The following is a 27,038-nucleotide window of genomic DNA, read 5'->3' on the forward strand; positions in this document are numbered from 1 at the left end:
ATAGAGATTTTCAGGTTATACCAAACTGAAGTTTTTTTTAGCAGGATTCTGTTTAGGCTTGAAATTTAAGATATTAGATATAATTTCATAATAAAACATGTTCTGTGTTTTTAGAAAGTTACTAATTTCTCAGGTACTCGTAAATAGCCATTGTAGCACACCAGATTAATTTATATTAGCAATATATTTTCAGGAGTAAGCAAAAGAATAACGTTTAAACATGAGCAATGTTTAATTTAGGGAGAGTTTTACATGAAAAATGTGAATAAATGCTGAATTAAAAAACATCTTTTATGGTTTTCAAAATGTATGTATCATTCAATTATATGCAGAGATATGTTATCTATGCCTCTTTCCTGGAAACAAAAAGGATCCCAATAATTCATGGAGAGCATATTCATTACTTTCCCAAACTTAGAATCTAGCTAGTTAAGTCAATTACAACAAATGTCTGAGACGCAGGAATATTTGCTGGATTTGAAACAAACAAATGCATACACATCTTCCCGGCTAGCATATTTACACACAATCAGATCATCGATGTTTGCAATATTAATTTGCCTAAATGTGCTCCTCTCCAATTTTGGAATGTTTACTTTTAAATAGATTTTTTGTCCAAATAATTTGAGTTTTGAGGGGCTTGTTTTTAGTTAGTTAGTTTTGGCAGGAGAACTGTTCGAAGGTTAGTTTTTATCATCAACCTCATAAGAATACCCCTTTAGCTTTAAAGTTGCTGAAAACAGTTGTGGAAGTAATTTGAGTCTCGGTCCATGCATTTATTTGAATCAAAACATTCATAGTATTAGATTAGTGCCCATTTCAAATTAGATTGTAAAAAACTGCTGATTTGTTTCTTCATTATATGTAGTGGTCAACTCAGGATACTGCTGGAAATTAAAGTATGTATTCTTGTAATTACACAGTATGACAAAATATTTCTGTGAAACCGTTTTGTAAATGCAGCAATGCATTTGCAGTATTTATGTTTGCATAGTTGTAGTATTTTCTTTACTTTTTGAATAAAAATACGTGTTGCAAACTGTCTTCAGGGAAATGAATGAACAATAACATTCATATATCACCAACTTAAGAAAGAACAGCAATCACTGATAATCTTCCATGAAATAACACATTTACCATTTCTACCTAAACTGCTAAAAGGTGCTTTCACAAAAAATGATCAGAAATATTTAAAATCAAATCAATCCAGTTTGGATGACATAATTAATATACCAGTCAACTAGTGAAAACACATACAAGCTATTAATTCACTATTCTATAGTTTCAGTTAGTTGAATGGAAGGCCACACAAAGGGTTTGACCTGGAACCTATATAGTTATTTAGTAGTATACAAATTAAGAAAATTATGTGAGCAGTTCTAGGACCCTGCATGCCCTCCATTTTTTTTTTTTTTTGTTAAAAACTTTTATTGAGCAATCAAAGAAAAATCACAGAGATGGGCCTACAACCACACGGGCTGGCTGCTAATAGCAACGCACAACATAAGAAGCAAACGATTACTTCCAAGGCCAGGCACAAATCAGATACCAAGTATTGCTCAAAACATAGGACAGGACATAACAATTTTCTGTAATAAACATAAAAAACTACAAACTCTAAACAAGGCGAATGCACATTAATCAAGGTCAGCCCAGAAGGCGGAGGGGAAAGCCACTAATCAGGAAGACGAAAACACAATCAGTGGGACTCGGCAAAGCTGGGGGGGGGGACAGCGGGGAGGACAGGAAAATCCTAGAACAGCATGAAAAATTTCGGGAACGCAAGCCTAGGGAGATAGGGTAACATCGGGAGTGTCAACCAAGGGAGGGGTACAAATGTCTCCACGATATTCGTTCCACTGACCCCAAATCTTTGTCCACGCCCTGGGTCTGCCCCTAGCTACATAGACGGTCTTCTTTCGGAACATGGACCAGTCCATGTTATCCTCCCACACCGAGACGTCGGGAGGTCTGGACGCGCCCCAGAGCTGCGCAATGTCTCGCTTCGCGACCATGTATCCCAAGGTCGCCCATCTGGTCTGGGCCACAGAATAGTCGGTGGGTTCCCACACATTCAACAGACATCGTCGGGCCTCAGGCCGGAGGGTAATGCCAGTCACAACAGTCATCACCGCAAGCACATCAATCCAGTAAGCCGCTACCACCGGGCATTCCCAAAGAATATGCAGAAATGTAGCACTCATCCCACAACCACGTTTGCATAAGCCATCCGGGGAAAAACCCATTACTACCAGACGCGGACCAGTTACATACACCCGGTGGAGGATCTTAAGTTGAACCAAACGAAGACGGGCGGGGATGGCGACCTCTTTCGGAGAAGAGAGTGCCGACTGCCAATCCTCGTCATCCAAGTCCAACCCGTCACCGACCCAAACCTCCCGAAGTCGGAGCAGTAAATCAGCGCGATTATTAATCAGTTTCTTATAAATCAGGGAGATAGTGCTATCGGGCAGGTGTCCATCCAGTATGCGATCCTCAAGGGGGGAGGACTCGGGTAGGGTCACATCAGGAGTCAGTACTGAGGCCAGAGCATGCCGGACCTGCAGATATCGAAAAAACTCTCTATCACTCAAGTCATATTCGGCCTTAAGGGCCTGGAAAGACTTCACTCTACCCTGCACACAGACATCACCCACTTTACATATCCCAATCATATCCCAGCGGTCAAAGCCCTTAGTAGACCAGAGACATCCCAAACGTTCGGAAGCATAAAGCGGAGTCGCCATTGTCAGTCGGTTCTCCCATCCCAAACTCACCTTCGCGGCGCGCCACACATTGACTGCTATCCTGGACGGGCCCGTAAGATGGCGCCCAGCCGATCTGGAATAAAGCGCTCTATTAAAATCCCCTCCCGGCAGCTGGAGTCTATCCATCTCCAAGGCCGGATCTCGACCCGGGGAATACATTGCGTGGTTAATGGCAGACAGCTGGGTAGCCCAATAATATCTCTTGATATCGGGGAGCGCCATGCCCCCGTCGTACCAAGGGATAGTAAGTTTCGCAAGGGCGATACGTGGACGCCCGTCCCAGATCAGTTGCCTTTGAAGACTCTCGATCTCTCGGAAATAGGTAGCGGGAACGTCGTCAAAAGAATTTTGAAGTGCGTATAGGAATCGTGGCAAAGACATCATTTTAAAAAGGGCAGCCCTGCCCAGAGGAGACAGGGGTAGTTTACGCCAGCGGGCCACATCCAGTCGCAGTCTAAGAAGCGGGGGGGAGGAGATTACGCTCGAACCGAAGTGAAGAGTCCAGCGTAATAAAGATCCCCAAATACTTGAAGCCAGACTGGACAACCTGGATAGGAAATCTGTCCGGTAATGGGGGCAAAACACCCGAGAGAACATACACACAGGACTTAGCCCAATTAATCACCAGACCTGAGTTAGCACCAAACGAAGTAAGAACGTCAAATAAGACATTTAAAGATTTACGCGGGGAAGTAAGATACAGAAGAATGTCATCCGCGTAAAGCGAGACGCGGTCTTCAAAATCCGGGGACCAACGGATCCCTTTGAGTGAAGGTTCCCATCGAAGCCACGCAGCTAACGGTTCCAGGGCAAGCGCGAAAAGCAACGGAGACAAGGGGCATCCCTGACGGGTCCCTCTACCCAGGCAGAAGGGGACAGAAACCCGACCGTTCACCACCACCTGTGCCAAGGGTTCGGCGTATAACAATTTCACCCAACCAATAAACTCAGGTCCGAAACCAAATTTCTCAAGAGCTGCCCAAAGATAGGGCCACTCTACCGTATCAAAGGCCATCGAGGCGTCTAGCGAAGCCAAAATGGCCGGCTCCGTCAGAAGCCCCGCCCTCGCAACAGCTCCGTGGAGACGACGTAGGTTAAGAGCCGGGTTGCGATGCGGGATAAATCCGGATTGATCTGGATGAACCAAGCCACCAATGACCGTCAAGAGGCGGGTAGCCAGAAGCTTAGCCAGAACCTTGGGTTCAACATTCAACAGGGAAATGGGCCTATAAGACGAACAAAGGTCCCGAGGTTTACCTTCTTTGGGAATAACAACAATCGTAGCCAGACGCTGATCATATGGGAGAATACCCCGCTCCCGGGATTCCAAAAACATGGTGCGAAGATAGGGCGCCACCTTATCAGGGCGTAGCTTGTACAATTCAATTGGCAATCCATTCGGGCCCAAAGCTTTGCCCGAACGGAGTGAGCGAATGGCCGTCGCTATCTCGTCCGTAGTGAAAGGGGACTCCAAAGAGACTCGGTCTAAATCGGAAACACTGGGCAGAGCTATATCACGCAACAAAAGGCGAGAGTCATCAACATCCCGTTCAGACACAGGGGAATAAACCACACGAAAATAGTCCGCAAAACATTCAACTATTCCAACCGGGTCGGTCACTCTCACACCATTCAAAGTCTGAATCACAGGCACCACACGACTCGCCCTCTCCTTCTTATCCAACCATGCCAGCAATTTACCCGCTTTGTCCCCCACATCATACAAACGACCCTGTTGCTCCCGAAACATCAGTTTAGCCGCATCTGTAACCAAAGACCTATAAGCAAATTGTTTCAGACCCAGGGCGTGGAGTTTACCAGGTGTAACATCCGACTCCAGGTCAGCCTCTATCTCAGCGATCTCCCTCTCAAGGTCCACCACCTCTCGATTCCTCGCCCTTTTAGATTAAGCAATAAGGGAAAGAGCCTGCCCGCGAATCACTGTCTTAAAGGCCTCCCACAGGGATATCGCAGAGGAGACGGACCCCACGTTGTCTAGAAAATAGTTGTCCAAAGACTTAATCAAGAGATCACGGGTCTCGGGGGAGGTGAGGTACCATGGGTTAATAGGAGCCACCCGGCCCGCCGCCCCCACCCCCACCTCAAAACAAAGCCAGAGCGGTGAATGATCAGAGATGCCCCGGGGGAGGTGTCTAATCTCGCGAACCGCCGGCGACTGCGCCGCAGGCATCAGGAAATAATCCAGTCTAGACAAACTCCCATGGGCCCCAGAATGGAAAGTGTATTGAAGCTGAGTAGGATGCATAAGCCTCCAGCAATCCACCAAGCCAAACGTATCCAGAAACCCACCCAGCCACTGTTGGGCCGAAGGAGTGTCCCTAGGGGGTTGACGATCGCGTAGACCGGAGAACACAGAATTAAAGTCCCCAGCTATGAAAAGAATACTATCAGGGAGGTTCAACAACACCCGGCCCAAATCGGAAAAGGTAGAGGTCTGTAGACCGGAGGGCACATAAACGGCAAACAAGGAGAGGGTCCGACCCTCATAGCGCCCCACGAGGACGGCGTAACACCCCCGATCATCAAGGATCACATCATCAATAGCCAGGGGGAGGGAAGCCCGAACAAGGATACCCACCCCCCTGGAACCCGTGGTAAACCCCGAATGTGCGGCGAGGCGATAGCCCCACCTATTCATTGCACGACATGTATTGCCCACCAAATGAGTCTCCTGTAGAAAAACAATATCCGGAGACAAACGTCGTAGACATCGCAACACCACACCCCGCTTAATGCGATCCCCCAGACCATTGACATTCCACGAAATAAACCTCAACCCGCTACCCTCCATCCCACACAGCGACGCCGAAACCCCCCCCCCAATGAGCATGACATCAAAAACATCATTAGCAGGATAGAATCGCCTTGATAAAACAAAACACAAACATCAAACTTCCCATCCACCCACCCCCCAACAATCAAGAAAACACCCCCCACCCTGCACCCCTGCAAGAAGCTAAAAAGCCACCCCAACATGCAGTGTGCCTGTCGCCCAAGAACCCCCATTCTACAAAAAGACCCCGGAGGAGGAAAGGCCCTGGCCCACCCGCCACCCGATCAAGACAAATAACGAAGAGAACACACAGACAGTAGAGGTACTTAGGCATAAAATCCCAGAAGAAGTTACTCTACACGAAGACCCGGGCATAGACAAGTAGTTCAGCTCTCTACACCACCCTCAGCACCACCCGGGTGGTCGGCGGGCTCAGTCGCAGGAGGCCGGTCCGGCAGAGAGTCCAGCCAGTCATTCACAGAATCAGGCCGATCAAAGAAAAAGGTTCGGTCATTGTACTCAACTCGCAGCCTGGTCGGAAAAAGCATAGCATAGCGCAATCCCATGTCCCGGAGGCGCTTCCTGACTCCACGGAAGGCCATACGCTGTTTCTGCACCTGTTGAGAAAAGTCCGGGTAAAAGTTCACCGTGGCATTCTCAAAGGCCACCGGGCCCTTCACGCGCGATGCCTGCAGGATAGCGTCCCGATCCCTATAGTGGAAGAGTTTCGCAACAATAGGCCTCGGCGGGGCGCCCGGCTTACCCTGGCCTCCCGGAACACGATGGGCACGTTCCACTGCGAAGAATTTACTCAACCCAGACGGAGAGAGGTAGTTCTGGATCAGGTCCTCGACCAGGAGATCAACAGAGTGCGGGTCTGGATTCTCCGGAACGCCAACCACACGCACATTACAGCCACGTGCCCTGTTCTCAAAGTCCTCCAAGCGCCGGGTCATGAAATCGTTCACCCTACGGAGATTGCCAATCTCCGTCTGTATCTCCGAGACGTCTGCCGTGAGGCTGGATGATTTGAGATCCAATGACTTCACCTTCTCATTGGTTTTAGATAGGTCGGCCCGAATCAAGTTCACATCAATGGCCACGGTGTCGATTTTGTGGGCCAAAGCTTCATACTGTTGGCCTACTGTTTCCTTCATGCCAGAAATGGCGCCCATGATGTCCTGCAAGGACGGCTCCGTTGACGCGTCCACAGTGTGGTCAACCACACTCGGGCCAGGCAGGGCGGCTCCAGGGGACCCCCTCGAATGGGTGTAACGGTCCATAACATTAGACTGGACCGGGCCCCCACGCAGGGGCGTCTTGGTCTTTCGTGTCTCTCGGTCCCCTCTGCCCGCCATGTCGGAAACTGCGTCACCAGGAGACCCACTCGACCCGATGGAAATGGCCACAGGAAAGTAGGGCGTCGGGACCAAAAACCAGCGGCGAGGGTACCACTAGGAGTGAACTAGTCTGGAAGGAGAATAAGCTGGCCAAAGGCCCGACAGCCGTCTCGTGCGCCGGACCCAGCAAAGGCCAGACTCCCCTGCCAGATGTCTCAGTCTGAGGCAGAATCGAAACCGAAACTTAAGAGGGGGACCCACAAGTCCAATCCCCCTGCCGCTGTTGTTCAACTCCAAGACGGCCACAGTGCCGCACCCAGTCCCGGGCGCACCTCAAGGGCGGACCCCGAAAGTTCGAGTCGTCGTATCTTCGGCGCCCCGGGTCCAAATCAAATTCCAAAAATCCCAGGAAGATCAGCCCAGCGTCCTCTACTCAAATCCTCGTGAAGAATCAGGATATGTTCAGGATATCATGCCGGGAGTGGCGGGGGTCCGGAGAGCGCTGTGCTCACGCGGCCATCACGGATGCCCGCCAAGCTCCTCCTCCATGCCCTCCATTTTTAACTTCCAGCTTATCAGAATATTACATCATATATGAAAGTAAAATATATGTGTACTAACAGTTCAATAAAAAATGCTAATATCTGATATTCTACATATTTTGCAATAAAGAATAATTGTCTGTCAATTGAACATTTCAACTGTACTTAAACATTATGGCCCTCATTAGAATGTCGGTAGGATAGCCCCCAAACTTAGGTCGGAGGCTTTGGATGGATGGATGGATGGATGGGTTTTTATATAGCGCAATATCACCACCAGGTCTCAAAGCGCTTTGCATTGGGAACCCGTCCTGGTTTTTCCCTGTGAGATAGCCCCTTACTGGGTATCCCCAAGGTGAAAGCCAGGCATCCCGCCGCGGGGGGCCGTAGTGGAGATTAAGCAAGCTATTGCCCAGAGTTGCAGAGTGTGAACCTGTGATTCGAGTAGGCACCGAAGCGAGAATTACCGAGTCCGTGGACATTTTGGGCTCAAGACCCTGCCGCGTCGGGAATTGAACCCTGGTCCCGGATCTGAATCTTAGCGTCCGGATCTGCCTCCTCTAACCAGTGAGCCACACTTCTCCACTTTCTGACCGACAATGTTGATTTGAATTTCGACTGCCATATTATGATTATGGAGTTCAGAATTCAAACCAGCAGGCCTCTGCGGCTGTCTTCCGATGGGCTTCTGGACCCTGTCAGCCAGTTGAAACTGCCACATAAACCCCATGCGGACAATTTTTCCGCTGATGGGATTATGCAATTTTCCGGCAGGTTTCCATTGCAATCTTTCTGACATGAAAGCCTGTCCGAAAGAGACTCTTGCAATCCAGAGTAGGGCCTCCCTTCTTCAGGGGCCTCTGGTTGGGAGCCGTGGAAGGACTATACTGCCCCCCTCTAAATGCCCCCACCTTCTGGCAGGCACTATGAGGTGCCTGCCACAATGTGCAGCGATTTACAGTGACTCCCATTTCTCTTTGAGGGCTTGTGCTGTGGCCGGTTTCCGACCGCCTCACAATACCCCCTAGGGAATACTGAGCCTGTGACTACACCATGTGCTGCCGCATTGTAATTGTAGTTTCGGACCGCCGACTCAAGAGAGGTCAGTCTCAAAACCGCAGGGATGTTGGTCGGAAGATACTCCTTCCGACATCCTAATCAGTCCCAGTATCAGTGTTCAATTTGGGAAACTTTTTTTAAAAACAATGTTATTAAGTTACAGTTGCTCACAGTTGGCAGTCGAGAACACGTTTTCATAACTGAAGGGATTTTATTGGAAACTTTTAATAGCTCCATTGGGAAATTATATTTTTTAGTCAAAATCTCAATTTTGAATTCCAAAATCAAAGAGACAGGGGTGTTAGGAAGTATCTCACTCTACTGTGAAATATGTCATGATGCATATTGTGAAGGTGACAAGTATCTTTTTAAAAAGAGTATGTATTATTATCTGTTACGTAAAATACTTGTGACAATTATGTAACTAATTCTATGAGTGGTACTTCACAATTCATTTTCTCATTTCAGAACCCAATGTAACCAACTATCTAAATGTGGCAGTCGTCACCATTGATTCAATTTCTTTGAGCTGGTTACCACCGACTGGCAACAAAAGCTTCTATGCTGTGCAAGTTTTAGGAAATCCAGCCTCAAATGTCACAGCGTTGTATGAAAATGTGTCTATCCCAAATTTAATACCTGGCAACCTGTACACATTCGAAGTCTCTGCTGTGGGTGGAAATGGTGTACTGGGAAAAAGCAGTCTAATTTGGGAATACACAGGTGAGAGTTTACTATATAAAATAGGTATAACTTTGATAGATATGCTATTATGCATGTAATAATACTATTCTAATGATTTCAAAATGCAGGTGTTAGTTGCCTGCATACCTTTAACTGCTGGGGAAATCTACCTTTAGAAAGAAGGGACAAAGCCATCTCTCCTTATCAACACTTTAGAATAAACATTTGCTATGTGTTTGCTTCTTTGAGGTTTTCAAGACTGGAAGTCGATCCACTGGAACACTTCCAGTTCAAATTCTTTATAATAGAGATTTTCAGGTTATACCAAACTGAAGTTTTTTTTAGCAGGATTCTGTTTAGGCTTAAAATTTAAGATATTAGATATAATTTCATAATAAAACATCTTCTGTGTTTTTAGAAAGTTACTAATTTCTCAGGTACTCGTAAATAGCCATTGTAGCACACCAGATTAATTTATATTAGCAATATATTTTCAGGAGTAAGCAAAAGAATAACGTTTAAACATGAGCAATGTTTAATATAGGGAGAGTTTTACATGAAAAATGTGAATAAATGCTGAATTAAAAAACATCTTTTTTGGTTTTCAAAATGTATGTATCATTCAATTATATGCAGAGATATGTTATCTATGCCTCTTTCCTGGAAACAAAAAGGATCCCAATAATTCATGGAGAGCATATTCATTACTTTCCCAAACTTAGAATCTAGCTAGTTAAGTCAATTACAACAAATGTCTGAGACGCAGGAATATTTGCTGGATTTGAGACAAACAAATGCATACACACCTTCCCTGCTAGCATATTTACACACAATCAGATCATCGATGTTTGCAATCTTCATTTGCCTAAATGTGCTCCTCTCCAATTTTGGAATGTTTACTTTTAAATAGATTTTTTTCCAAATAATTTGAGTTTTGAGGGGCTTGTTTTTAGTTAGTTAGTTTTGGCAGGAGAACTGTTCGAAGGTTAGTTTTTATCATCAACCTCATAAGAATACCCCTTTAGCTTTAAAGTTGCTGAAAACAGTTGTGGAAGTAATTTGAGTCTCGGTCCATGCATTTATTTGAATCAAAACATTCATAGTATTAGATTAGTGCCCATTTCAAATTAGATTGTAAAAAACTGCTGATTTGTTTCTTCATTATATGTAATGGTCAACTCAGGATACTGCTGGAAATGAAAGTATGTATTCTTGTAATTACACAGTATGACAAAATATTTCTGTGACACCGTTTTTTAAATGCAGCAATGCATTTGCAGTATTTATGTTTGCATAGTTGTAGTAGTTTCTTTACTTCTTTTTGAATGAAAATACGTGTTGCAAACTGTCTTCAGGGAAATGAATGAACAAGAACATTGATATTTCTCCAACTTAAGAAAAAACAGCAATCACTGATAATCTTCCATGAAATAACACATTTACCATTTCTACCTAAACTGCTAAAAGGTGCTTTCACAAAAAATGATCAGAAATATTTAAAATCAAATCAATCCAGTTTGGATGACATAATTAATATACCAGTCAACTAGTGAAAACACATACAAGCTATTAATTCACTATTCTATAGTTTCAGTTAGTTGAATGGAAGGCCACACAAAGGGTTTGACCTGGAACCTATATAGTTATTTAGTAGTATACAAATTAAGAAAATTATGAGAGCAGTTCTAGGACCCTGCATGCCCTCCATTTTTAACTTCCAGCTTATCAGAATATTACATCATACATGAAAGTAAAATATATGTGTACTAACAGTCCAATAAAAAATGCTAATATCTGATATTCTACATATTTTGCAATAAAGAATAATTGTCTGTCAATTGAACATTTCAACTGTACTTAAACATTATGGCCCTCATTAGAATGTCGGTAGGATAGCCCCCAAATTTAGGTCGGAGGCTTTCTGACCGACAATGTTGATTTGAATTTCGACTGCCATATTATGATTATGGAGTTCAGAATTCAAACCAGCAGGCCTCTGCGGCTGTCTTCCGATGGGCTTCTGGACCCTGTCAGCCAGTTGAAACTGCCACATAAACCCCATGCGGACAATTTTTCCGCTGATGGGATTATGCAATTTTCCGGCAGGTTTCCATGGCAATGTTTCTGACATGAAAGCCTGTCCGAAAGAGACTCTTGCAATCCAGAGTAGGGCCTCCCTTCTTCAGGGGCCTCTGGTTGGGAGCCGTGGAAGGACTATACTGCCCCCCTCTAAATGCCCCCACCTTCTGGCAGGCACTATGAGGTGCCTGCCACAATGTGCAGCGATTTACAGTGACTCCCATTTCTCTTTGAGGGCTTGTGCTGCGGCCGGTTTCCGACCGCCTCACAATACCCCCTAGGGAATACTGAGCCTGTGACTACACCATGTGCTGCCGCATTGTAATTGTAGTTTCGGACCGCCGACTCAAGAGAGGTCAGTCTCAAAACTGCAGGGATGTTGGTCGGAAGAAACTCCTTCCGACATCCTAATCAGTCCCAGTATCAGTGTTCAATTTGGGAAACTCTTTCTAAAAACAATGTTATTAAGTTACGGTTGCTCACAGTTGGCAGTCGAGAACACGTTTTCATAACTGAAGGGATTTTATTGGAAACTTTTAATTGCTCCATTGGGAAATTATATTTTTTAGTCAAAATCTCAATTTTGAATTCCAAAATCAAAGAGACAGGGGTGTTAGGAAGTATCTCACTCTACTGTGAAATATGTCATGATGCATATTGTGACGGTGACAAGTATCTTTTTAAAAAGAGTATGTATTATTATCTGTTATGTAAAATACTTGTGACAATTATGTAACTAATTCTATGAGTGGTACTTCACAATTCATTTTCTCATTTCAGAACCCAATGTAACCAACTATCTAAATGTGGCAGTCGTCACCATCGATTCAATTTCTTTGAGCTGGCTACCACCGACTGGCAACAAAAGCTTCTATTCAGTGCAAGTTTTAGGAAATCCAGCCTCAAATGTCACAGCGTTGTATGAAAATGTGTCTATTCCAAATTTAATACCTGGCAACCTGTACACATTCAAAGTCTCTGCTGTGGGTGGAAATGGTGTACTGGGAAAAAGCAGTCTAATTTGGGAATACACAGGTGAGAGTTTACTATATAAAATAGGTATAACTTTGATAGATATGCTATTAAGCATGTAATAATACTATTCTAAATTTTTCAAAATGCAGGTGTTAGTTGCCTGCATACCTTTAACTGCTGGGGAATTCTACCTTTAGAAAGAAGGGACAAAGCCATCTCTCCTTATCAACACTTTAGAATAAACATTTGCTATGTGTTTGCTTCTTTGAGGTTTTCAAGACTTGAAGTCGATCCACTGGAACCCTTCCAGTTCAAATTCTATATAACAGAGATTTTCAGGTCATACCAAACTGAAGTTGTTTTAGCAGGATTCTGTTTAGGCTTGAAATTTAAGATATTAGATATAATTTCATAATAAAATATCTTCTGTGTTTTTAGAAAGTTACTCATTTCTTAGGTACTCTTAAATAGCCATTGTAGCACACCAGATTAATTTATATTAGCAATATATTTTCAGTAGTAATCAAAAGAATATCGTTTAAACATGAGCAATGTTTCCTTTCGGGAGAGTTTTACATGAAAAATGTGAATAAATGCTAAATTAAAAAACATCTTTTATGGTTTTGAAAATGTATGTATCATTCAATTATATGCAGAGATATGTTATCTATGCCTCTTTCCTGGAAACAAACAGGATCCCAATCATTCATGGAGTGCATATTCATTACTTTCCCAAACTTAGAATCTAGCTAGTTAAGTCAATTACAACAAATGTCTGAGAAGCAGGAATATTTGCTGGATTTCAAACAAACAAATGCATACACACCTTCCCTGCTAGCATATTTACACACAATCAGATCATGGACATTTGCAATCTTCATTTGCCTAATTGTGCTCCTCACCAATTTTGTATTGTTTACTTTTAAATAGATTTTTTGTCCAAATGCTTTGAGGTTTGAGGGGCTTGTTTTTAGTTAGATAGTTTCTGCAAGAGAACTGTTTGAAGATTAGTTTTTATCATCAACCTCATAAGAATACCCCTTTAGCTTTAAAGTTGCTGAAAATAAATTCGTGGATGTGATTTGAGTCTCGGTCCATGCAGTTTTTTAAATCAAAACAATCATAGTATTAGATTAGTGCCCATTTCAAATTAGATTGTAGAAATCTGCTGATTTGTTTCTTCATTATATGTAATGGTCAACCCAGGATACTGCTGGAAATGACAGCATGTATTCTTGTAATTACACCGTATGACAAAATATTTCTTTGAAACCATTTTGTAAATGCAGCAATGCATTTGCAGTATTTATGTTTGCATAGTTGTAGTATTTTCTTTACTTCTTTTTGAATGAAAATACGTGTTGCAAACTGTCTTCAGGGAAATGAATGAACAATAACATTCATATATCTCCAACTTAAGAAAGAAAAGCAATCACTGATAATCTTCCATAAAATAACACATTTACCATTTCTACCTAAACTACTAAAAGGTGCTTTCACAGTAAGTGATCAGAAATATTTAAAATCAAATCAATCCAGTTTGGATGACATAATTAATATACCAGTCAACTAGTGAAAACACATACAAGCTATTAATTCACTATTCTATAGTTTCAGTTAGTTGAATGGTAGGCCACACAAAGGGTTTGACCTGGAACCTATATAGTTATTTAGTAGTATACAAATTAAGAAAATTATGAGAGCAGTTCTAGGACCCTGCATGCCCTCCATTTTTAACTTCCAGCTTATCAGAATATTACATCATACATGAAAGTAAAATATATGTGTACTAACAGTTCAATAAAAAATGCTAATATCTGATATTCTACATATTTTGCAATAAAGAATAATTGTCTGTCAATTGAACATGTCAACTGTACTTAAACATTATGGCCCTCATTAGAATGTCGGTAGGATAGCCCCCAAACTTAGGTCAGAGGCTTTCTGACCGACAATGTTGATTTGAATTTCGACTGCCATATTATGATTATGGAGTTCAGAATTCAAACCAGCAGGCCTCTGCGGCTGTCTTCCGATGGGCTTCTGGACCCTGTCAGCCAGTTGAAACTGCCACATAAACCCCATGCGGACAATTTTTCCGCTGATGGGATTATGCAATTTTCCGGCAGGTTTCCATGGCAATGTTTCTGACATGAAAGCCTGTCCGAAAGAGACTCTTGCAATCCAGAGTAGGGCCTCCCTTCTTCAGGGGCCTCTGGTTGGGAGCCGTGGAAGGACTATACTGCCCCCCTCTAAATGCCCCCACCTTCTGGCAGGCACTATGAGGTGCCTGCCACAATGTGCAGCGATTTACAGTGACTCCCATTTCTCTTTGAGGGCTTGTGCTGCGGCCGGTTTCCGACCGCCTCACAATACCCCCTAGGGAATACTGAGCCTGTGACTACACCATGTGCTGCCGCATTGTAATTGTAGTTTCGGACCGCCGACTCAAGAGAGGTCAGTCTCAAAACCGCAGGGATGTTGGTCGGAAGAAACTCCTTCCGACATCCTAATCAGTCCCAGTATCAGTGTTCAATTTGGGAAACTTTTTCTAAAAACAATGTTATAAAGTTACGGTTGCTCACAGTTAGCATTCGAGAACACGTTTTCATAACTGAAGGGATTTTATTGGAAACTTTTAATTGCTCCATTGGGAAATTATATTTTTTAGTCAAAATCTCAATTTTGAATTCCAAAATCAAAGAGACAGGGGTGTTAGGAAGTATCTCACTCTACTGTGAAATATGTCATGATGCATATTGTGACGGTGACAAGTATCTTTTTAAAAAGAGTATGTATTATTATCTGTTATGTAAAATACTTGTGACAATTATGTAACTAATTCTATGAGTGGTACTTCACAATTCATTTTCTCATTTCAGAACCCAATGTAACCAACTATCTAAATGTGGCAGTCGTCACCATCGATTCAATTTCTTTGAGCTGGCTACCACCGACTGGCAACAAAAGCTTCTATTCAGTGCAAGTTTTAGGAAATCCAGCCTCAAATGTCACAGCGTTGTATGAAAATGTGTCTATTCCAAATTTAATACCTGGCAACCTGTACACATTCAAAGTCTCTGCTGTGGGTGGAAATGGTGTACTGGGAAAAAGCAGTCTAATTTGGGAATACACAGGTGAGAGTTTACTATATAAAATAGGTATAACTTTGATAGATATGCTATTAAGCATGTAATAATACTATTCTAAATTTTTCAAAATGCAGGTGTTAGTTGCCTGCATACCTTTAACTGCTGGGGAATTCTAACTTTAGAAAGAAGGGACAAAGCCATCTCTCCTTATCAACACTTTAGAATAAACATTTGCTATGTGTTTGCTTCTTTGAGGTTTTCAAGACTTGAAGTCGATCCACTGGAACCCTTCCAGTTCAAATTCTATATAACAGAGATTTTCAGGTCATACCAAACTGAAGTTGTTTTAGCAGGATTCTGTTTAGGCTTGAAATTTAAGATATTAGATATAATTTCATAATAAAATATCTTCTGTGTTTTTAGAAAGTTACTCATTTCTTAGGTACTCTTAAATAGCCATTGTAGCACACCAGATTAATTTATATTAGCAATATATTTTCAGTAGTAATCAAAAGAATATCGTTTAAACATGAGCAATGTTTCCTTTCGGGAGAGTTTTACATGAAAAATGTGAATAAATGCTAAATTAAAAAACATCTTTTATGGTTTTGAAAATGTATGTATCATTCAATTATATGCAGAGATATGTTATCTATGCCTCTTTCCTGGAAACAAACAGGATCCCAATCATTCATGGAGTGCATATTCATTACTTTCCCAAACTTAGAATCTAGCTAGTTAAGTCAATTACAACAAATGTCTGAGAAGCAGGAATATTTGCTGGATTTCAAACAAACAAATGCATACACACCTTCCCTGCTAGCATATTTACACACAATCAGATCATGGACATTTGCAATCTTCATTTGCCTAATTGTGCTCCTCACCAATTTTGTATTGTTTACTTTTAAATAGATTTTTTGTCCAAATGCTTTGAGGTTTGAGGGGCTTGTTTTTAGTTAGATAGTTTCTGCAAGAGAACTGTTTGAAGATTAGTTTTTATCATCAACCTCATAAGAATACCCCTTTAGCTTTAAAGTTGCTGAAAATAAATTCGTGGATGTGATTTGAGTCTCGGTCCATGCAGTTTTTTAAATCAAAACAATCATAGTATTAGATTAGTGCCCATTTCAAATTAGATTGTAGAAATCTGCTGATTTGTTTCTTCATTATATGTAATGGTCAACCCAGGATACTGCTGGAAATGACAGCATGTATTCTTGTAATTACACCGTATGACAAAATATTTCTTTGAAACCATTTTGTAAATGCAGCAATGCATTTGCAGTATTTATGTTTGCATAGTTGTAGTATTTTCTTTACTTCTTTTTGAATGAAAATACGTGTTGCAAACTGTCTTCAGGGAAATGAATGAACAATAACATTCATATATCTCCAACTTAAGAAAGAAAAGCAATCACTGATAATCTTCCATAAAATAACACATTTACCATTTCTACCTAAACTACTAAAAGGTGCTTTCACAGTAAGTGATCAGAAATATTTAAAATCAAATCAATCCAGTGTGGATGACATAATTAATATACCAGTCAACTAGTGAAAACACATACAAGCTATTAATTCACTATTCTATAGTTTCAGTTAGTTGAATGGTAGGCCACACAAAGGGTTTGACCTGGAACCTATATAGTTATTTAGTAGTATACAAATTAAGAAAATTATGAGAGCAGTTCTAGGACCCTGCATGCCCTCCATTTTTACCTTCCAGCTTATCAGAATATTACATCATACATGAAAGTAAAATATATGTGTACTAACAGTTCAATAAAAAATGCTAATATCTGATATTCTACATATTTTGCAATAAAGAATAATTGTCTGTCAATTGAACATTTCAACTGTACTTAAACATTATGGCCCTCATTAGAATGTCGGTAGGATAGCCCCCAAACTTAGGTCAGAGGCTTTCTGACCGACAATGTTGATTTGAATTTCGACTGCCATATTATGATTATGGAGTTCAGAATTCAAACCAGCAGGCCTCTGCGGGTGTCTTCCGATGGGCTTCTGGACCCTGTCAGCCAGTTGAAACTGCCACATAAACCCCATGCGGACAATTTTTCCGCTGATGGGATTATGCAATTTTCCGGCAGGTTTCCATGGCAATGTTTCTGACATGAAAGCCTGTCCGAAAGAGACTCTTGCAATCCAGAGTAGGGCCTCCCTTCTTCAGGGGCCTCTGGTTGGGAGCCGTGGAAGGACTATACTGCCCCCCTCTAAATGCCCCCACCTTCTGGCAGGCACTATGAGGTGCCTGCCACAATGTGCAGCGATTTACAGTGACTCCCATTTCTCTTTGAGGGCTTGTGCTGCGGCCGGTTTCCGACCGCCTCACAATACCCCCTAGGGAATACTGAGCCTGTGACTACACCATGTGCTGCCGCATTGTAATTGTAGTTTCGGACCGCCGACTCAAGAGAGGTCAGTCTCAAAACCGCAGGGATGTTGGTCGGAAGAAACTCCTTCCGACATCCTAATCAGTCCCAGTATCAGTGTTCAATTTGGGAAACTTTTTCTAAAAACAATGTTATAAAGTTACGGTTGCTCACAGTTAGCAGTCGAGAACACGTTTTCATAACTGAAGGGATTTTATTGGAAACTTTTAATTGCTCCATTGGGAAATTATATTTTTTAGTCAAAATCTCAATTTTGAATTCCAAAATCAAAGAGACAGGGGTGTTAGAAAGTATCTCACTCTACTGTGAAATATGTAATGATGCATATTGTGACGGTGACAAGTATCTTTTTAAAAAGAGTATGTATTATTATCTGTTATGTAAAATACTTGTGACAATTATGTAACTAATTCTATGAGTGGTACTTCACAATTCATTTTCTCATTTCAGAACCCAATGTAACCAACTATCTAAATGTGGCAGTCGTCACCATCGATTCAATTTCTTTGAGCTGGCTACCACCGACTGGCAACAAAAGCTTCTATTCAGTGCAAGTTTTAGGAAATCCAGCCTCAAATGTCACAGAGTTGTATGAAAATGTGTCTATCCCAAATTTAATACCTGGCAACCTGTACACATTCAAAGTCTCTGCTGTAGGTGGAAATGGTGTACTGGGAAAAAGCAGTCTAATTTGGGAATACACAGGTGAGAGTTTACTATATAAAATAGGTATAACTTTGATAGATATGCTATTAAGCCTGTAATAATACTATTCTACATTTTTCAAAATGCAGGTGTTAGTTGCCTGCATACCTTTAACTGCTAGGGAAATCTACCTTTAGAAAGAAGGGACCAAGCCATCTCTCCTTATCAACACTTTAGAATAAACATTTGCTATGTGTTTGCTTCTTTGAGGTTTTCAAGACTTGAAGTCGATCCACTGGAACACTTTCAGTTCAAATTCTTTATAATAGAGATTTTCAGGTCATACCAAACCGAAGTTTTTTTTTAGCAGGATTCTGTTTAGGCTTGAAATTTAAGATATTAGATATAATTTCATATTATAATATCTTCTGTGTTTTTAGAAAGTTACTAATTTCTCAGGTACTCGTAAATAGCCATTGTAGCACACCAGATTAATTTATATTAGCAATATATGTTCAGGAGTAATCAAAAGAATAACGTTTAAACATGAGCAATGTTTAATTTAGGGAGAGTTTTACATGAAAAATGTGAATAATTGCTGAATTAAAAAACATCTTTTATGGTTTTCAAAATGTATGTATCGTTCAATTATATGCAGAGATATGTTATCTATGCCTCTTTCCTGGAAACAAAAAGGATCCCAATCATTCATGGAGAGCATATTCATTACTTTCCCAAGCTTAGAATCTAGCTAGTTAAGTCAATTACAACAAATGTCTGAGACGCAGGAATATTTGCTGGATTTCAAACAAATGCATACACATCTTCCCGGCTAGCATATTTACACACAATCAGATCATCGATGTTTGCAATCTTCATTTGCCTAAATGTGCTCCTCTCCAATTTTGGAATGTTTACTTTTAAATAGATTTTTTGTCCAAATAATTTGAGTTTTGAAGGGCTTGTTTTTAGTTAGTTAGTTTCTGCAGGAGAACTGTTTGAAGGTTAGTTTTTATCATCAACCTCATAAGAATACCCCTTTAGCTTTAAAGTTGCTGAAAACAGTTGTGGAAGTAATTTGAGTCTCGGTCCATGCATTTATTTGAATCAAAACATTCATAGTATTAGATTAGTGCCCATTTCAAATTAGATTGTAAAAAACTGCAGATTTGTTTCTTCATTATATGTAATGGTCAACCCAGGATACTGCTGGAAATGAAAGTATGTATTCTTGTAATTACACAGTATGACAAAATATTTCTGTGACACCGTTTTTTAAATGCAGAAATGCATTTGCAGTATTTATGTTTGCATAGTTGTAGTAGTTTCCTTACTTCTTTTTGAATGAAAATACGTGTTGCAAACTGTCTTCAGGGAAATGAATGAACAAGAACATTGATATTTCTCCAACTTAAGAAAAAACAGCAATCACTGATAATCTTCCATGAAATAACACATTTACTATTTCTACCTAAACTGCTAAAAGGTGCTTTCACAAAAAGTGATCAGAAATATTTAAAATCAAATCAATCCAGTTTGGATGACATAATTAATATACCAGTCAACTAGTGAAAACACATACAAGCTATTAATTCACTATTCTATAGTTTCAGTTAGTTGAATGGAAGGCCACACAAAGGGTTTGACCTGGAACCTATATAGTTATTTAGTAGTATACAAATTAAGAAAATTATGAGAGCAGTTCTAGGACTCTGCATGCCCTCCATTTTCAACTTCCAGCTTATCAGAATATTACATCATACATGAAAGTAAAATATATGTGTACTAAAAGTTCAATAAAAAATGCTAATATCTGATATTCTACATATTTTGCAATAAAGAATAATTGTCTGTCAATTGAACATTTCAACTGTACTTAAACATTATGGCCCTCATTAGAATGTCGGTAGGATAGCCCCCAACCTTAGGTCGGAGGCTTTCTGACCGACAATCTTGATTTGGATTTCGACTGCCATATTATGATTATGGAGTTCAGAATTCATATCAGCAGGCCTCTGTGGCTGTCTTCCGATGGGCTTCTGGACCCTGTCAGCCAGTTGAAACTGCCACAATAACCCCATGCAGACAATTTTTCCGCTGACGGGATTATGCAATTTTCCGTCTGGTTTCCATGGCAATCTTTCTGACATGAAAGCCTGTCCGAAAGAGACTCTAGCAATCCAGAGTAGGGCCTCCCTTCTTCAGGGGCCTCTGGTTGGGAGCCGTGGAAGGACTATACTGCCCCCCTCTAAATCCCCCCACCTTCTGGCAGGCACTATGAGGTGCCTGCTACAATGTGCAGCGATTTACAGTGACTCCCATTTCTCTTTGAGGGCTTGTGCTGGGGCCGGTTTCCGACCGCCTCACAATACCCCCTAGGGAATACTGAGCCTGTGACTACACCATGTGCTGCCGCATTGTATATGTAGTTTCGGACCGCCGACTCAAGAAAGGTCAGTCTCAAAACCGCAGGGATGTGTTATCGGAAGAAACTCCTTCCGACATCCTAATCAGTCCCGGTATCAGTGTTCAATTTGGGAAACTTTTTCTAAAAACAATGTTATTAAGTTACAGTTGCTCACAGTTGGCAGTCGAGAACACGTTTTCATAACTAAAGGGATTTTATTGGAAACTTTTTATTGCTCCATTGGGAAATTATATTTTTTAGTCAAAATCTCAATTTTGAATTCCAAAATCAAAGAGACAGGGGTGTAAGGAAGTATCTCACTCTGCTGTGAAATCTGTCATGATGCATATTGTGAAGGTGACAAGTATCTTTTTAAAAAAGAGTATGTATTATTATCTGTTATGTAAAATACTTGTGACAATAATGTAACTAATTCTATGAGTGGTACTTCACAATTCATTTTCTCATTTCAGAACCCAATGTAACCAACTATCTAAATGTGGCAGTCGTCACCATTGATTCAATTTCTTTGAGCTGGCTACCACCGACTGGCAACAAAAGCTTCTATTCAGTGCAAGTTTTAGGAAATCCAGCCTCAAATGTCACAGCGTTGTATGAAAATGTGTCTATCCCAAATTTAATACCTGGCAACCTGTACACATTCGAAGTCTCTGCTGTGGGTGGAAATGGTGTACTGGGAAAAAGCAGTCTAATTTGGGAATACACAGGTGAGAGTTTACTATATAAAATAGGTATAACTTTGATAGATATGCTATTATGCATGTAATAATACTATTCTAATGTTTTCAAAATGCAGGTGTTAGTTGCCTGCATACCTTTAACTGCTGGGGAAATCTACCTTTAGAAAGAAGGGACAAAGCCATCTCTCCTTATCAACACTTTAGAATAAACATTTGCTATGTGTTTGCTTCTTTGAGGTTTTCAAGACTTGAAGTCGATCCACTGGAACCCTTCCAGTTCAAATTCTATATAACAGAGATTTTCAGGTCATACCAAACTGAAGTTGTTTTAGCAGGATTCTGTTTAGGCTTGAAATTTAAGATATTAGATATAATTTCATAATAAAATATCTTCTGTGTTTTTAGAAAGTTACTCATTTCTTAGGTACTCTTAAATAGCCATTGTAGCACACCAGATTAATTTATATTAGCAATATATTTTCAGTAGTAATCAAAAGAATATCGTTTAAACATGAGCAATGTTTCCTTTAGGGAGAGTTTTACATGAAAAATGTGAATAAATGCTAAATTAAAAAACATCTTTTATGGTTTTGAAAATGTATGTATCATTCAATTATATGCAGAGATATGTTATCTATGCCTCTTTCCTGGAAACAAACAGGATCCCAATCATTCATGGAGTGCATATTCATTACTTTCCCAAACTTAGAATCTAGCTAGTTAAGTCAATTACAACAAATGTCTGAGAAGCAGGAATATTTGCTGGATTTCAAACAAACAAATGCATACACACCTTCCCTGCTAGCATATTTACACACAATCAGATCATCAACATTTGCAATCTTCATTTGCCTAATTGTGCTCCTCACCAATTTTGTATTGTTTACTTTTAAATAGATTTTTTGTCCAAATGCTTTGAGGTTTGAGGGGCTTGTTTTTAGTTAGATAGTTTCTGCAAGAGAACTGTTTGAAGATTAGTTTTTATCATCAACCTCATAAGAATACCCCTTTAGCTTTAAAGTTGCTGAAAATAAATTTGTGGATGTGATTTGAGTCTCGGTCCATGCAGGTTTTTAAATCAAAACAATCATAGTATTAGATTAGTGCCCGTTTCAAATTAGATTGTAGAAATCTGCTGATTTGTTTCTTCATTATATGTAATGGTCAACCCAGGATACTGCTGGAAATGACAGCATGTATTCTTGTAATTACACCGTATGACAAAATATTTCTTTGAAACCATTTTGTAAATGCAGCAATGCATTTGCAGTATTTATGTTTGCATAGTTGTAGTATTTTCTTTACTTCTTTTTGAATGAAAATACGTGTTTCAAACTGTCTTCAGGGAAATGAATGAACAATAACATTCATATATCTCCAACTTAAGAAAGAAAAGCAATCACTGATAATCTTCCATAAAATAACACATTTACCATTTCTACCTAAACTACTAAAAGGTGCTTTCACAATAAGTGATCAGAAATATTTAAAATCAAATCAATCCAGTTTGGATGACATAATTAATATACAAGTCAACTAGTGAAAACACATACAAGCTATTTATTCACTATTCTATAGTTTCAGTTGATTGAATGGAAGGCCACACAAAGGGTTTGACCTCAAACTTATATAGTTATTTAGTAGTATACAAATTAAGAAAATTATGAGAGCAGTTCTAGGACTCTGCATGCCCTCAATTTTCAACTTCCAGCTTATCAGAATATTACATCATACATGAAAGTAAAATATACGTGTACTAACAGTTCAATAAAAAATGCTAATATCTGATTTTCTACATATTTTGCAATAAAGACTAATTGTCTGTCAATTGAACATTTCAACTGTACTTAAACATTATGGCCCTCATGAGAATGTCGATAGGATAGCCCCCAACCTTAGCTCGGAGGCTTTCCTGACCGGCATCCTTGATTTGAATTTCGACTGCCATATTATGATTATGCAGTTTCGAATTCAAACCAGCAGGCCTCTGCGGCTGTCTTCCGATGGGCTTCTGGACCCTGTCAGTTAGTTGGAACTGCCACAATAACCCCATGCGGGCAATGTTTCCGCTGGCGGGATTATGCAATTTTCTGGCAGGCTTTCCATGGCAAGCTTTCTGACATGAAAGCCAGTCCGAAAGAGACTCTAGCAATCCCGAGTAGGGCCCCTCTTCTTCAGGGGCCTCTGGTTGGGAGCCGTGGAAGGACTTATAGTGCCCCCCTCTAAATCTCCCCACCGTCTGGCAGGCACTATGAGATGCCTGCCACAATGTGCAGCGATTTACAGTGACTCCCATTTCTCTATGGGGGCTTGGACTGCGGCCGGTTTTCGACCGCCTCGCAATACCCCCTAGGGAATACTGAGCCTGTGACTACACCATGTGCTGCCGCATTGTAATTGTAGTTTCGGACCGCCGACTCAAGAGCAGTCAGTCTCGAAACCGTAGGGATGTCGGTCGGAAGAAACTCCTTCCGATATCCTAATCAGTCCCAGTATCAGTGTTCAATTTGGGAAACTTTTTCTAGAAGCAAAGTTATTAAGTTGCAGTTGCTCACAGTTGGCAGTCGAGAACACGTTTTGATAACTGAAGGGATTTTATTGGAAACTCTTTATTGCTCCATTGGGAAAATATATTTTTAGTCAACATCTCAATTTTGAATTCCAAAATCAAAGAGACAGGAGTTTTAGTAATTATCTCACTCTACTGTGAAATCTCTCATGATGCATATTGTGCAGGTGACAAGAATCTTTTAAAAAAGGGTATGTATTATTATCTGTTATGTAAAATACTTGTGACAATTATGTAACTAATTCTATGAGTGGTACTTCACAATTCATTTTCTCATTTCAGAACCCAATGTAACCAACTATCTAAATGTGGCAGTCGTCACCATTGATTCAATTTCTTTGAGCTGGCTACCACCGACTGGGAACAAAAGCTTCTATTCAGTGCAAGTTTTAGGAAATCCAGCCTCAAATGTCAGAGCGTTGTCTGAAAATGTGTCCATCCCAAATTTAATACCTGGCAACCTGTACACATTCAAAGTCTCTGCTGTGGGTGGAAATGGTGTACTGGGAAAAAGCAGTCAAATTTTGGAATACACAGGTGAGAGTTTACTATATAAAATAGTTATAACTTCCATAGATATGCTAATATTGCATGTAATAATACTACTCTAATGTTTACAAAATGCAGGTATTAGTTGCCTGCATACCTTTAACTGCTGGGGAAATCTACCTTTAGAAAGAAGGGACAAAGCCATCTCTCCTTATCAACACTTTAGAATAAACATTTGCTATGTGTTTGCTTCTTTGAGGTTTTCAAGACTTGAAGTCGATCCACTGGAACCCTTCCAGTTCAAATTCTATATAACAGAGATGTTCAGGTCATACCAAACTGAAGTTGTTTTAGCAGGATTCTGTTTAGGCTTGAAATTTAAGATATTAGATATAATTTCATAATAAAATATCTTCTGTGTTTTTAGAAAGTTACTAATTTCTTAGGTACTCTTAAATAGCCATTGTAGCACACCAGATTAATTTATATTAGCAATATATTTTCAGTAGTAATCAAAAGAATATCGTTTAAACATGAGCAATGTTTCCTTTAGGGAGAGTTTTACATGAAAAATGTGAATAAATGCTAAATTAAAAAACATCTTTTATGGTTTTGAAAATGTATGTATCATTCAATTATATGCAGAGATATGTTATCTATGCCTCTTTCCTGGAAACAAACAGGATCCCAATCATTCATGGAGTGCATATTCATTACTTTCCCAAACTTAGAATCTAGCTAGTTAAGTCAATTACAACAAATGTCTGAGAAGCAGGAATATTTGCTGGATTTCAAACAAACAAATGCATACACACCTTCCCTGCTAGCATATTTACACACAATCAGATCATCGACATTTGCAATCTTCATTTGCCTAATTGTGCTCCTCACCAATTTTGTATTGTTTACTTTTAAATAGATTTTTTGTCCAAATGCTTTGAGGTTTGAGGGGCTTGTTTTTAGTTAGATAGTTTCTGCAAGAGAACTGTTTGAAGATTAGTTTTTATCATCAACCTCATAAGAATACCCCTTTAGCTTTAAAGTTGCTGAAAATAAATTCGTGGATGTGATTTGAGTCTCGGTCCATGCAGTTTTTTAAATCAAAACAATCATAGTATTAGATTAGTGCCCATTTCAAATTAGATTGTAGAAATCTGCTGATTTGTTTCTTCATTATATGTAATGGTCAACCCAGGATACTGCTGGAAATGACAGCATGTATTCTTGTAATTACACCGTATGACAAAATATTTCTTTGAAACCATTTTGTAAATGCAGCAATGCATTTGCAGTATTTATGTTTGCATAGTTGTAGTATTTTCTTTACTTCTTTTTGAATGAAAATACGTGTTGCAAACTGTCTTCAGGGAAATGAATGAACAATAACATTCATATATCTCCAACTTAAGAAAGAAAAGCAATCACTGATAATCTTCCATAAAATAACACATTTACCATTTCTACCTAAACTACTAAAAGGTGCTTTCACAATAAGTGATCAGAAATATTTAAAATCAAATCAATCCAGTGTGGATGACATAATTAATATACAAGTCAACTAGTGAAAACACATACAAGCTATTTATTCACTATTCTATAGTTTCAGTTGATTGAATGGAAGGCCACACAAAGGGTTTGACCTCAAACTTATATAGTTATTTAGTAGTATACAAATTAAGAAAATTATGAGAGCAGTTCTAGGACTCTGCATGCCCTCAATTTTCAACTTCCAGCTTATCAGAATATTGCATCATACATGAAAGTAAAATATACGTGTACTAACAGTTCAATAAAAAATGCTAATATCTGATTTTCTACATATTTTGCAATAAAGACTAATTGTCTGTCAATTGAACATTTCAACTGTACTTAAACATTATGGCCCTCATGAGAATGTCGATAGGATAGCCCCCAACCTTAGCTCGGAGGCTTTCCTGACCGGCATCCTTGATTTGAATTTCGACTGCCATATTATGATTATGCAGTTTCGAATTCAAACCAGCAGGCCTCTGCGGCTGTCTTCCGATGGGCTTCTGGACCCTGTCAGTTAGTTGGAACTGCCACAATAACCCCATGCGGGCAATGTTTCCGCTGGCGGGATTATGCAATTTTCTGGCAGGCTTTCCATGGCAAGCTTTCTGACATGAAAGCCAGTCCGAAAGAGACTCTAGCAATCCCGAGTAGGGCCCCTCTTCTTCAGGGGCCTCTGGTTGGGAGCCGTGGAAGGGCTTATAGTGCCCCCCTCTAAATCTCCCCACCGTCTGGCAGGCACTATGAGATGCCTGCCACAATGTGCAGCGATTTACAGTGACTCCCATTTCTCTATGGGGGCTTGGACTGCGGCCGGTTTTCGACCGCCTCGCAATACCCCCTAGGGAATACTGAGCCTGTGACTACACCATGTGCTGCCGCATTGTAATTGTAGTTTCGGACCGCCGACTCAAGAGCAGTCAGTCTCGAAACCGTAGGGATGTCGG

General features: G+C 40.3%; 1 protein-coding gene across 1 annotated transcript in view; it reads left to right on the forward strand.

Annotated features, from left to right (window-relative positions):
- The window catches only part of LOC144792180 (receptor-type tyrosine-protein phosphatase beta-like), a 113,974-nt gene that overhangs the window by 31,551 nt on the left and 55,385 nt on the right, over positions 1–27,038 (forward strand). Inside the window, exons 10-15 of the mRNA XM_078667080.1 lie at positions 8,972–9,226; positions 12,047–12,301; positions 15,124–15,378; positions 18,201–18,455; positions 21,276–21,530; positions 24,355–24,609. Coding sequence (XP_078523206.1) covers positions 8,972–9,226; positions 12,047–12,301; positions 15,124–15,378; positions 18,201–18,455; positions 21,276–21,530; positions 24,355–24,609 — 1,530 coding nt within the window. The remainder of the gene's footprint in view (positions 1–8,971; positions 9,227–12,046; positions 12,302–15,123; positions 15,379–18,200; positions 18,456–21,275; positions 21,531–24,354; positions 24,610–27,038) is intronic.

This window comes from Lissotriton helveticus, chromosome 11 (assembly GCF_964261635.1).
Source record: "Lissotriton helveticus chromosome 11, aLisHel1.1, whole genome shotgun sequence".
NCBI lineage: Eukaryota > Metazoa > Chordata > Amphibia > Caudata > Salamandridae > Lissotriton > Lissotriton helveticus.